The sequence below is a fragment of the Solanum stenotomum genome, chromosome 8, assembly GCF_019186545.1.
Source record: "Solanum stenotomum isolate F172 chromosome 8, ASM1918654v1, whole genome shotgun sequence".
In the NCBI taxonomy this organism is placed as follows: domain Eukaryota; kingdom Viridiplantae; phylum Streptophyta; class Magnoliopsida; order Solanales; family Solanaceae; genus Solanum; species Solanum stenotomum.
Genome location: NC_064289.1, coordinates 55,637,094 through 55,651,829, shown reverse-complemented (window position 1 = coordinate 55,651,829; position 14,736 = coordinate 55,637,094). Strand labels below are relative to the sequence as shown.

At 30.2% G+C, this 14,736-nt stretch overlaps 1 protein-coding gene across 1 annotated transcript; it reads left to right on the top strand.

The window, feature by feature from the left end:
• The first annotated feature begins 10,754 nt into the window (after window positions 1-10,754).
• On the top strand, window positions 10,755-11,357 carry LOC125874166 (uncharacterized). The gene has a single exon (XM_049555005.1). It carries the CDS (start codon window positions 10,808-10,810, stop codon window positions 11,291-11,293), a length of 486 nt encoding a protein of 161 aa, XP_049410962.1. The 5' UTR covers window positions 10,755-10,807; the 3' UTR covers window positions 11,294-11,357.
• The last annotated feature ends 3,379 nt before the right edge of the window (window positions 11,358-14,736 follow it).

The following is a 14,736-nucleotide window of genomic DNA, read 5'->3' as shown; positions in this document are numbered from 1 at the left end:
CTCATAATATGGATGAGCAAGAATCATAACTCTTATCATCGTGACCTATTGTTCAAAACTCATATTGGAGCTTTGACTAAATTTAATTTGCGTAATGTATGATTATTCGGGGTGACACTCTCGATAAAATTTTTTCCATACCCAAGACTCAAATCAGAGACATTTGGTTGATAGTGAAGAAGCACTATGTTTAATACTCATAATATGGATGAGTAAGAATCACAACTCTTATGATATGACCTGGTGTCCAGAGCTCGTATTGGAATTTTGACTAAATTCAAATCGTGCATTGCAAGATCATTCAGGGTCGAATGGTCAAGCTTTCGATAAGATTTTCTCCATACCCAAAACCTGAACTCAAGACATCTGATTAAGGGTTAAGAAACATTATGTTTAAAAATATATATCAAATTTCGATATATAAAGTCTTTAACTTAGGGCATAATTTCATATTATTATTTTTTACTATCTCAAACTATCGACTATTTTACAAGGTGTCATTGTTTGTTTTCAATCGAGATGGGAATTTGACAACTTATATGCATAGTTCATTTAATTTACCATTTTATTTTCCTAATTAATTTTCAATTTTTTTTATACGTGAAATCGTAATAATTAAATTAATAACGATTAATTATTGATAAATAATACTAGATAAACTTTAAAATCAAACCACTCGATATGGAACGTTAGCTTAGGGTAGCCGATAAGAGATGGAAGGTGATATATATGCATGAAAATTGAGCGATAAGTACGAGCGGAGAACGAAAACCGAAAATGACATCAACGGCGCGTGGCCCACTACATTGTGGAAGCTGCGGTTAGATAAGAACAACGAGCAAAATATTATTTTTTTATATATACCACGTATTTATATTAAAATATTAAATAAATTAATTTAAAATTATAGAAATAATTCAAAAAATATATTTACCACGTAGAATATGAGATCTGCATTTTGTGGCATGGAGCCTTGTTCATCTTTGAACAATCATAATTATCATTTAGTTATAAAAATTTAAATTGATTTGATATAACTATCGATACAAATAAGTATTTACCGAAAATATTTTGTGTTACATTGAATCATAATTATACAAAAAAAAAGAGTGAAATATGTGCATGAACCGATTAGATGAGAGTAGAAGGGAAAAATTATTATTATTTTATTAATATAGAGAAAGATAATCTGGATGATTTTGTATAGTAATTGGTGGAAAAAATATGATATAATAGATGGGGAAAAATTAATATCAAAATAATAATACAAGAATTAGGATAAATACTATTACAATAATTTTCTTAAGTAATATATATATATATATATACATAAAATACTTGAGTCGTGCTAGAAAGAAAAATATTTTCTATTTCTCTTTTGTAATATGTTCTCCCTTAGCTCATGCTTAATGAAGTCACAAATGATCCTTATATAGAGATAGTAAGGAGGTTAATAAATTACTTATTTTGTCACCAAGTAAAGATAACACTTGGTCACCAAGTAAAGGCAATACTTTGGCACCAAGTAAGACAGTACTTTGGCACCAAGTTGGATGACAAAGTAGTAGAAATATCACATGTTAAATGTTTTACTTTGGTTCAAACTAACTAAATCTTCTGAAATAATTATAATATTGCTAACAATTCCTAATATTCCAAAAGATTTTGAAAATAAGATAATGAGTTTTGCTGGTTTTGTATGATCAAAATGTTATAGATTTGGTGTTTTTCGGACTATGAATCAAACTTAGATCGATAAAATTTAACTTATAAAATCATTGGTGAAATATAAAATTTCTATGAACCAATTATTCTTTTGTAAGTCAGAGATTCTACTCACATTTTAATCCTCATATTTTGTTGTTCAACGCGATTTTGCGCCAATAAGCCATGTGCGTGCCTGGTTATTCATGAGAGCTCTCGAGACTAGGCCAAAGTCTCATAGGAGCGGCCACACTCCACTTCTCATATAGGTGAATTCATCAAGTGTATACTGCTTTAAATACACCATCCATAAGGACTATGAATTCATTAAGAGTAATAACTCATCCCTCATAATTAGTAGCAATTCAAGCACTCTCTATTAGTGCGCAATGTCAATATCGACTTGTTATTATGAACCTACTTCATGGGATATTCAATCACATAGGTTGGGTTACCATCTCTATTGACAATCATATTGGTCTTAACCCCATCTCTTTTGAGGATTGAAGAATTAACTTTCTTCCCACGGGTTTAGTTAGTGAATCAGCCGAATTCAATTCTGACTTCACATAATCAATTGCAATTATTCCATCATTCAGTTTTATAAGAAATAAAGGCATTTAAAAGCATCATTTTTATTTCTAAGTAAATATAACTTAGTAAATCTAGAAAAATCATCAATAGTTACATAATATCTTTTACCATCTCTAATCATTGTTTGTTTTAAATCACCTAAATCAGTGTGAATTAGAGACAATAATTCAGTTTCTCTGCTTACAGAAAAACATGACTTCTTAGTAGTTTTAGCTTCAACACATATTTCACATTTATTAATATTATTTGGATCTAAGTCAGATATCAAACCAAGTAATTGCATATTTTTTATGTAAGAGAAATTGATATGTCCTAATCTAGCATGCCATAAAGAAATAGATTATATCATGTAAGTAGAAGTAGATGCTTTTTCATTCACAACATTACAAACATTAAGTACGAAAAGTTCCCGGTTACAATAGTCTTTTCTCGCAAACACATTATTTTTTGTTAGTATTATCTTTTCGAATTCAAATGACACTTTCACTTTAGCTTTATTAAGCAAGGCTACGGAAATCAGGTTTGCGCTTATTGTAGGAACGTGTAGCACATTCATAAGGGCTAAAGTTTTTTCCAAAGTAAGTTTCAGGAGCACTTTACCTCTACCCAAGACTTTAGTCGTTCTTGAGTCTCCAAGGTAGACTACTTCACTGTCATCCCCTATTGATGTATAGAGACAAATGCTTCTCGATTCGCACAAATGTGCCGAGTAGCCCCAGAGTCTACCACCCATTCTTTTATATGTGCTACAATGTTTACTTGAGAAATGACAGCTGCAATAATTTCATCTCTTTTAGCTAAATTAGCCTTGGGAGGATAACACTTTTCTTTGTCATTTTTTATTCTCCTCCTACACTGTGCGGCATGATGACCTGATTTTCCACAAGTAAAACAAGTGCCTTTCTTTTGCTTAAAATTGGGATTATAAGGCTTGTAATCATCAGACTTATTAACATACCTTTTGTTGTTACTCCTTCAGTCTTGTACTAAGTTTGCTTGCCGTGTTGATTCCTCTTCTTTGAATGACTCTTTTTTGTAGTTTGCTCTACCATAAACTTCTGACAGAGTGACTGGAAAAGTAATAACTTTTGTAGCACCATCATAAATATTTTCAGTAGTATTAAAACATATATTATTTGCCATAGTTTCTTAGATTGTTGGAAAAAATATGATATAATAGATTGGGAAAATATAGTATCAAAATAATAATACAAGAATTAGGATAAATACTACTACAATAATATTCTTAAGTAATATATATGTATATATATATTTATTTATATAATACTTGAGTCGTGCTAGACACTGTCTTAAGAAACTATTTTAGCGGTGTTAAATGTTTCCCCAGAATTAAACAAGTCTTCTCTAAATTAATTAGAGGACACAAAAATCAACAAAATATAAATATTACAAAACCAACAAGACCGTTGAAAGAAAGTGTTTGAAAGAAAAACGTTTTCTATATCTCTTTGGTAATATGTTCTCCCTTTGTTCATGCTTAATGAAGTCACAAATGATCCTTATATAGAGATAGTAAGGAGGTTAATAAGTGACTTACTTTGTCATCAAGTAAAAATAACACTTGGTGATCACCAAGTAAGACAATACTTTGGCACCAAGTAAGGCAATACTTGGTCACCAAGTTGGATGACAAAGTAGTAGAAATGTCATATGTTAAATATTTTATTTTGGCTTAAAGTAATTAAATCTTTTGAAATAATTATAATATTGCTAACAGTAAAGTGGGGCAATTCTTGTGACATAAAATTCTTAATGTGCATGCATGATTAAATGAATTTGTTGGTCCAAAATCAAATCTTAATAAATGGTCCTAAAACTTGTTTATTAAAATTTGTACATATATACATTCATATATGAATTCATTCCTCTCATTCATTTAGAGGGAAACTTGTTTATTGTATTATGATCTTAAATTAAATGTTTTATGGTATATTAAAAATGTTATTTGAATCTTATAATTTTAAATATATCATCACTCTTTAAAGAAGCATCATTAATATAGTGTTTTATAAAAGGAAAATATCTTTTAAAAATATATACATGGAATTTTTATGTTTGTTTAATTATAACAATTAGAAAAATATTTCTTTTAAGAAAACAACTTTTTAAAAATAAGGAAAATAAATATTTAATAAAAAATAGGTTTCTAATAGGAATAGAGAACAAATTTCATATCACTTCGACGCTTCTAACTCTCATCCCTTGACGATCTCACCCCATTTTATCTTACCCTTTTAGAGTTTGGTTGTTTGACAAATAGTTATTTAGGAAATAATTATTTGAAAATTAGTTATTTTAGGACTGTTATTCCATCGTCATTGTGGGATGGGATAAAATAACAATACAATACAGGAATAACTATTTTCGTGATAAATTATCTCGTTATTTTAGTTTGTTCCAATCAATTGACACTTTCATCCTAAAATTAATTTCGAGATTAGTTATCTCTTATCCTCAATCAAACAAGCCCTTAGTATTTTGCTTAATTACAGTACAAATATTTTTTAGATAATATTTTATTCATTAGTTACAAAAATCTAGAAAACAAGTAAGAAATTCACTCATTTTTGAAGAAAATATTTTCCTACCAAACACATTCTATGGGTAAAATTGAATGCTGAAAATAAAAAATAATAAATATTTTTAAAAAATGTAAAATGTATAGTTTTTAAAAAATATATATTTTTTAATCATTTCCCCTAATATGGCGCCTTAATAAATCAAACATAAAGCATGCAATAGAAGAACAAAATTAAAACTTGTAAGAGACATTCTTGTCATTATGAGAGACAATTACCTAACATCTTTAATTAATTTGTCAAATCCAATAAAGTATTATTGTTTTTCTGTTTTATTTTTTTCCAGGCTGGAGCCAATATGATGAGCTGTCACTTAATTCTTAATGTTAAGTACTAATAATATTTTAATATTTTGTGAATTGATAGATAGCTACTCTCATTCACTAAATTCTTTGGATCCAAACTGAAAAATTATTTGTCCACTTTCCTATTATGTCTAAAATTGTGTTTTATTAGCCAGCATTTAATCATAGATTTAATTAAAAAAATTTAAAAACAAGTTTTTGTCGTATTAAGAAATAAATTATAACATATTATATTTATATTTGCACATATATTTTACTTAATTTTTTTTAATAAATAAATGAAAGTGAAAATTCAGCCAAAAGTTGATCTAGGTAATTTTTGAAATTTGAGATGGTTAGAATCTTAAATTCAAATTTAATTAGAATTTAATATGAATATTTGTCATCGAATAAAATATTTTAAAATTATATTATATCTCAAAATTCAAAATATATCGATTTGAACTGTTGAAAAACGTGGCAGCGCCGCAGCAGAAAAAAGGTGGGACGCAAAATGCTAAGTAAGAATCTAAAAATGAAAGCATGTGAGGGGTGGGGAAATGTAAAGCTGGAATAATGCTTGTCATGTTATTTTGTTTCCCTCTATTATACCACACCCCACACATAGTTTGGCATAAATACAAAATGATTTTTTTTTTTTTTTGGTGTGTTTTTATTCATTTATTAGATAGTTAAGTTAATTATATGAAATATATTATTTATATAGTTATAGGCATTAATCTCAAGTAAAAAGTATATAAGGTTTAACAACTTATTAAGGTTAATCCATACGATTAGAGGAACTGACATAATAGATGAACAAGGACAAAAGTAATAAAAATAAATGACAATTTAGATTGAAAGTATCTAGTTGAAACACTTTAACATGAGTTGAGGTATTCTATTGAAATATGACTTAATTTGAGTGTTTAAATGAAATATATTAAGCAAAACAAAGTATTTAATGCATCAGAACACTTAAACTTGTTAGAAATCTTATTTATACACTCGATATAATACTTGTCCCAATTTAGCATGAACACAGGATAAAATAATTCTATTAGACTCTTTTAATTCAAAATTTGGAAAAGAAGATATGGGTGTTCTCAAGCGTCTATTAGGTAGTTAAATTAACTTCATACTATATGTTATCTACATTAGTTATACATAATAGTCTTAATCGGAACAAGACTAAGATTTGGTGACTTATTTGAGAACAACACTGTAATTAAAGAAGGTGACATATTTTAAGTAATTAACTTATCTACGTAATAGACAATTGAAAGCATAATTTTTTTCTAGATTTGAGTAACAACTGTCTAATAGAAATAATATATTATGTATTTAGATGCTCAATTGAAATAAATTGTAACTTGAATAACTAAATAAAATTAGTAACAAATTCAAGGGGTTGTTAATATATTAGGAATTTTTTAAAAAGATTTTTTTATGATTAAAAATATTTATCTTTTTTTGAAAATTTCACATAAAAAAATAATAATAAAAAGGTATAATGAACCACAAAATCAATTAGTCAATATCATGAATCATGATCATTTTGAAGACAAGAAGTTTTGTACGCAAATTATTTTGCAAAATAATGTCGTTCTATTATTACGTATTGAGTTAGTCCTCTTTTAATTTTAATTGAATATGTATTTATAATATAAATAAAAATAAAAATGAGTTAAAGATGTACAGTAAAAATGATTACTTATCGAATTCTCTTGATTTTTGTGTTTTTTAATTATTTAAAAAAAATATAATTATGATATTTTATTAAAAAAAATTATAATTACAAAATCATTTATGAAACTCATCCTACTAAAGACAATTTTGAGTTGCAATGTTGAATTTCACTCTTAATTAAGGAGATTTACTTAAAGCATAAGAAATAGGTACCAATTAAAGAGCGTATTTCAATATTTAAAATTTATTTTTTGACGCAAAATCAATTATAAAATTTGAAACTTGGTTAGTAATTAGTTCAATAAAGTCATACAATATGAGCCAAATGGAATTACGATAGCTAAAATTTCATATAAAAATCTAATTGAAAATAAAAATGAAAATTTACAAATTGATGTGTGATTTCACAAGCTCTTGTCTACATGCATTTATGCAAATCAATCACCATTCACGAGATTTATTTTTCGAGTCAAAAGCATGAATATAATACAACAAAAAATGATCCGAATTTATAATTATTATGAGTATATATACGCATGATTATATTTTCATTAACTAATTTTGACATCTCTATATAAAATAACATTGTTTTTAGCATGTTGCATTGCAATATCTTCAAAAGCTAATTTACAGTTAAAATTTAATAGATTCAATTTTCAAAATTTTAAAGCACTAAACTAATCGTACAGCTAAATACAAGTTCAAATATAATATCAAATTTTAATATTTTTACATTTATTTAGCCTGCAAAAGGCTACATCTGCTTTCTTTGAATATAAAATAATAAAAACTTATAAATCATTTTTTTTTTGGGACAAATCAATTTTGCAGTTATGAATAATGTACTAATGTTCAACTATTTTTGCCCTACTTATAGGCTACATAAATGTGTAAATATAATCACATACCTGAAGTAGGTGAAGGTGTTGGAGTCAAAAATATTTACGCCTATTTTCTCTGTTTCAATTTATATAAACTTATTTAATAGAAAATAATAATGTAATAAAAAAATTTAGAACTTGTGATTTTAAATATAACATATACAAACGTTAGAAGCTTCTCATTCAAGATAAAATTAAAAGTTTCAATTCCAAATTGTTGTTTTTTCTAAAAAAAAATTATTTTCTATTTGATGTCCGATTACATAGAGCAGAGTGAGTATTGTCCTTCTCAATGCACAATCACAGTTCATAGCTATTAAAAGTTGTAAAACTATATAAGTATTATTTATGCAATTCTTTTAATATGTATTGTAGATATTTATGTGCATTGAAACATTTATTAGGGTTGATGAAATTAAAATAGGCAAGTTACATATTTAATCGACCGATTAAAATATATATATATGTATATATATTTCTCAACTAGAATACAATGATTAAAGAAATATTTATATTTCGTGCATTATTGAGCATTGTAGTATTACTTTTTTTTTATTAGAAAAAAGAGCAAAAAAAAGGCTGCAAGTAGTCTCTATTACAAATTTACCGACAAAAGTTTGTGATGAAATGGATAGAATCATTTCGCTTGTACTAATATAATTTTTTCGTGTAAAAATCCTACTATTAAAAAGAGTATCTCCCAATGAACCCTACCAGAAGCAAATTAATCAGTATCAATACGAATACCAAACACCCGAAGCAGAAAAAAAACACTGTTATTTTTTCTCAGCTAATCGATTTGTATTTGAAAGTATATAAAAACTAGCAAAGAGAAGTAGATTAGTTTGACATATTTACACACTTTGCCTTTAGTCAATATATAAATAATATTATATTTTTGAAAAAAGGGGAAAATAAGGCCGCTTTTGATTAATCTTTTCAATATCAGAGTTTACAAAAAAGAATTACATTTTTAAATTTTTTTATAATCTCTTGTTTGTTTGAGTTACTTTTGAATATAATCAACATAGATTATGATGCAATGGTGGACTAGTGGAACTGCTTCACCCGTTATCAGACGTCTCGAACTTGAGTCTTATTAGGTATGATTTTTTTTTTTGTGAGGGTCACCCCCGAATGGACTCTGTAGTATGCAATCCAAAAATTAGTCGGGGCTCCAAAATGGATATTTGTGCACTTTGAACTTTGAACTTTGAACTTTGTAGCTACACTCCCAATCTAATTGGTTGTATGACAGAAATTGTTTGTAAAAAAGCCCAAAATAAGATTTTTAATGGCCCAATCTGTGAGCCTTCTAATGATTCAAACCCATGTAAGAAGCCCAACTTTAAACTTCATTCAACTGGGCCTCAATGGAGGGAAAACCTTCTTACTATATGGTGAAGTTTGTTTCAAGAAAGAAGGTAAACAATTTTCAAGTTTTTGTAATACATAAACCTATTTTTTGAAGGAGAAAAATTCAGATATAACAAACATAATGGACATACTCTATATCTATAGTTAAGGATGTACAAAATTGAATCGAAAATTGAACCAAACCGCAAATCGAGTCAAACCGAAAAAAACCCCGACAAGTGGTTTGGTTTGACTTGATTTGGTATTGGAAAAAAATACCCGATTATAGTTCATAGATGTTGATAATTATAATAAAACTTAAATCAAAATCAAATTAATACTAATGCAAAAAGAAAATCAATTCAACACTAAGAATGACAATAATATTGAATATTTGTTCTTTAGTTTTACATTGGTTTAGACAATTAAAATACATAATCTAATTTTAATTTTCCTTAAATATTTAGTAATGTAACTAATACTTATTAAATTTATTTTAGCATGATTTAGTACTTTTAAATTATGATCATTTTCATTATGACTTTGCAATATTTATTTTATATGATGATTTCATTATTATTAATTGAATATTTTAGTGTCATCAATACTCATCTCATATTTTGTGTTATTTTCTTAAGAAACACCTTAGATAATTGTATTTTGGTTGGACTAAAGAAATATTTGGAGCACAAGTTAATTATATGTTTGTATGCAAACTTTACCGAAAAAATATGAGGTTTATTAGTTTGGTTTGATTTGTAAATTTAAAAATTCGACACAATGGTTTGGTTTGGTATTTGAAAAATCCGAACCAACCCGAGGTTGAAAAACCCAAAAAAATCCAAATTTTATTAATTTGGTTTGGTTTATAAATTTAAATTTTTTACACAAATGATTTGGTTTGATATTTGAAAAACCCGAACTAACCTGGTCATGTACACCCCTACCTATAGTTTTGATAATTGAGCTTTATAGTTATAGTTTCGTTTGCTATGGACAGTGGTGGAGCCACCTTAGAGTTAGGGTGTTCGGCGAAAAATTATATTATTTATATATGGTTAACATAATTTTTTAGGTATATATAATAGATGTCGAACCCCCTTCGACTACTTCGTCTGTCTATTTTTTCATATTTTGAACCCCTTTATTATAAACTCCGCAACTGGCTCTGGAGGTTGCGATTTGTATATTTCGCTTGTGAATATACAAATAGTATAAACATATACAAATTCTATATTTATATATAGAAATTTTTGAGAATTGTGTTTGTATATTTCACTTGCCAATATATAAACGGGGTAACTTATTATGTTTTTTTCATAAATCGTATATAAATAAATATGATAAACATATACAAAATTCTGAATTTATACAATCAAGAACCGAATTATATAAATTTTGGATTTATACAAATCAGACAAAATTATACAAATCAAACAAATAACAAAAATTAGGAAAATTATAATCACAAATTACATTTTCCTTAAACTATAGCTATAATACCTACTATAGACTAAATATTTGCTATTCTGCATATTTTTTCCTTCAATATATCACTCTTATCATTCATGAAAGTTAATAAAATTATGTAAAAGTTAGCCAATTTATAAACCAATTTTTTTTTTTTTTTTTAAAAAATCCATTCAAAAGAGCTTCACAATACTAACAAATCCCCAATTCTCAAATATTTGTTCAAAAAATGGCGATCGCTTATCTACGGAGATTCGCTTCCCGAATCGCCCGAAACGCTTCTCTATCATCTTCCTTCGGATCCTCAATCACTCGATCTTCCGCTTCATCGTCGTCGCCGTCGGCTTCCGCCAAGGTCGCCGATCGGATTGTCAAGCTATCCGCCGTCGATCCGGATGGGAACAAACGCGAAGTTATCGGACTCTCGGGTCAAACACTGCTCAAAGCCCTAACGAATCAGGGGTTAATTGACCCGGATTCTCATCGGCTTGAAGATATCGATGCTTGTTCAGCTGAATGTGAGGTACACATTGCTCAGGAATGGCTCGAGAAGCTTCCACCAGCTTCGTATGATGAGAAGTATGTTTTGAAGAGGAATTCTAGAGCTAGGGTTTTGAACAAGCACTCTAGGCTTGGATGTCAGGTGGTTCTTTCCCAGGAGCTTCAAGGTATGGTTGTGGCACTTCCTGAACCCAAGCCTTGGGATATCCCGTAAGGTGAAATGAAAATTTGTTGAAGTTTTTGAATTGGAATTTTAGTGTTTTGAGATAATAATAATATATGGGAACTTTTGGTTCTTGATAATTTTTTTTTTTATTCAGTATGTTTTAGCCACTGGAATGTTCCCAATTCGAACTAAGTGGCAATATGATGTCTGAAGTTCACAACTTTGTTTGTTTAAATTTTGAAATGAATGATTTCCCATTTCATGTTATAGTATTGCTATACTTACTTATCTCACAATTATTGGGTATATGGTAGCCTTTTGAATTACAATCCATATACAATTGTTGCCTAAGGTAGAGACATTTGTCACACTGCGGTATCTGCTACTGGATGTCTGTGTATGATATTGTGATGCTATTTTTTTTGTTGGTAATTAGGAATTTTATTACCAAGTAAGAATAAATACCGCTCAATACAAATGAAAAAATGGACAGGTAGGGATACTGGACATTGTCCCAGTGCCCTCTATATCTCCACTACTCATCAACACCCATTTAAACTAGCTATGGTAGAAATTTAAGGGATAGAGGATATTAACTAGCTTTGGCTTCATACAAGCTCGGATATAGACATCTTGGGTTACATGTTTAATTATTGCAGCAACGGTTCATCTTTTCCCTTGCAACAATGCTTGGCTCCTCTCATGCCAGACCTAATATATGCATGCAGATGGTGTCATTCAATATTAGAATTGATGTGGCTCTGTTTGTCCTGTACTATACTTCCATCCATGTTTTCCAGCTTAGTAGCTTACACCAGATATCTGCAGCTATGAGACACTTGAAGAATTAAGTGGTCCAGTGTTTCATCAGTTCCTTTACGCAGATGACAGATAGGATCCACATTTACTCTCCATTTAATCAGCCTATATTTAGTATATAGCTTAACATTAGCTACTAGATACACCATAAATCCATTTAGGAAGGGCAGGATTCCTACAGATTAGTTTTCTCCAACTTACTCTTGGCAATGACCCCATGAATTTTAGGAACATTTATCCTTACAGAAAATACCTTGGCCTTCAGTTCTGCAGTGTCATTTGAACCAGTAGCTTCCATGTAGGTTGTTGCTTTCAACACCTTCTTGATTATCCAGGAAGCTTGGTTAGCAACAGTTCCACACACTGGTCCATCACTCCATCTTTTATCTAATGTCGGTGAACCTATCTAAACCACAGTTTGTTCTCCTTATTGCATAGTTCCAGCGAAATTTGCACACAGCAGCCTTTTTCCAGTGCCCAATATTGAGTAGATTTAATCCACCTGAACTCATAGGCAAACATAGTCGCACTCACCGGTAAACATAGTCTATCCCAGGCAATCAATGCTTTTTTGGGAACTTCTACATTATCTGGACAAAAGAGGGTTCTATAGATCCTTACTATTTGCTCCATGACTTTCTTAGGCAGAAGAAAGATTTGAGACCAATAGGTTCGAATAGAGAAAAGTATACTTTTTAGCAGCTGCACTCTGCCAGCAATTCAAATGCTATTTTGTTAAGTAGAAATATGTCCTATGCCACATGAGACAAATATGTTGACTTTCAAATATGTTTATCCTTGATTTGGAGAGTGGAGGTTCTAAAACAAAATCTTGCGGAGGACTGTAGATGGGGTTACTTGAGCAAAATCAAATACAGATTCAACATTAATTTTTGGGAGGTCAGGACTTAGGAGCGAGACAATCTCAGATAGAGTGCTTCTATAGTGGGTCTTTAGAAATGTGACCTAGTGTTCCTTTTGTACTTGTGTGAATCATCTGGCATTCAGAAGGTCGCAGATTATGTAGGTTACAAGAGCCAACAAATGACCCATATAGTGCTCCTACTGAGCCAATGAGTGACCAACTGGTCCAGACCATGGCCAGCCCAATGCTCAAGACCAATGTATCATGAGAAACTCACGCGATCAACTGATAATCTACTGAATTGACTATCAGAATTGGTTAGGTGCACCTTTCACCATTTCTTACATACTTGTCCTTTTTCAGGTTATGAGCATTCACTTCAGCTTTTGATATTTCTTTCTTATTTCTTAAACCAAAGTACAGTTGAATTTCTTCTGACTACTTAGGTCCGTATTATCTCTACTATGTGTCTACTGTCTAGCCTTCTTTTTTAATTAGTCATATTTCATGTCGCAACTAGATTATAAACTTGGGGTACCTTATAAAAAAAAAAAGATGTATATATCTAGCATCTTGGCTGCACAAGCACTGGGAGTCCATAGACTTGCTAATTGAGCAAGAAACTAGACCAAAAAGTCAAAAGTGTAAGGCGAACTTAGGCTGAATAGCAATAAGGCTGAAGCAGAAAGTTCGATCTCAGGAGCAAAGACTTCAAGGTTACACTTTTAGATATTCATTTACTAAAAGCTCAATGACAAGATCTGTGGTAAACGCCTGAAGATTGAAGTGATAAAACTTGAGATTAAGATACTTTTTGATTTGGGCTACGAGGGTCTAAACTCGTGTTCAAAATGGTATGCTCACTTTGAAATTGCTCAATAGGGACCACCAAAGAGATAGCTTGGGACATTGTGTCAGCTAGCGCATGGACTACCCAGATTGTGCTCCAAGCCGAGAACAAAATTTTGCTGAAAAGTGGCTGACGCACCATCATTTCTTTTATTCAGCGTGGCCGTGTAAACGAGTGGGTGCGGTGGGGAATTTTGTGTAGTTTGTGGAATAGGTTCAAAAGATTTTGGAGGTGTTCAAATTATAGGCTTGAACAAAGAGCAAATAGATAGAAATATGAATGCTTCAAGAAACAAAACTAGGTTGTTCCTTTCCATTTTCCTAAGCCTGGGTGGGTAGAGTTGCATGGTACCTATGCTGGTGGGAGGTAGTAGGTACCCGATGAAATAGTCAAGTTCGAGCAAGCTGACCTGGACTCCACTTCTTTGTGATTGCATGGACTCCACTCCTTTGTGATTGCATGGACTCCACTCTTATCAAAAGAAAAGAAGCTTCATAGGAGAGGAAATCTATAAGAACCTAGTGTGGCCTAGCGAAGGAGTCTGAATCTATTTGAGTCATAAAGAGACAAATTTGACACAAGTAGGACATATTTATAGAATGTAACTAAAATAGACAAATTCCACTTTATAAAGTTAAAGAAAAACTTCTGTTTATATCAAAATTTAGACGTCAACTGATTTAACGTCTGTCGTTTGAAATTTTGATAAAAGAAGTCACACTATGCCTATTTTAGTTACATTCTTAAAACATAGCCTACTTGTGTCAATTGTCTCTTTGTGGCTCAAATAGGTTCCAGATTCTCAATGAAGCGGTTGAGAGCCATAAGGTCTCGGTACAAATCCCAGCAGAGACAATTAAATAGTAGGTGATTCTTTCCATTTGTCCTAATTTGGTGGACAAAGTAACCTGTTGCCGGTGGGAGGTGGTAGGTATCCCGTGAAATTATCAGTCGGGG

Excerpts from the sequence above, each read along its gene's own strand:
- LOC125874166 (XM_049555005.1), top strand. The coding sequence starts at position 10,808 with ATGGCGATCGCTTATCTACGGAGATTCGCTTCCCGAATCGCCCGAAAC.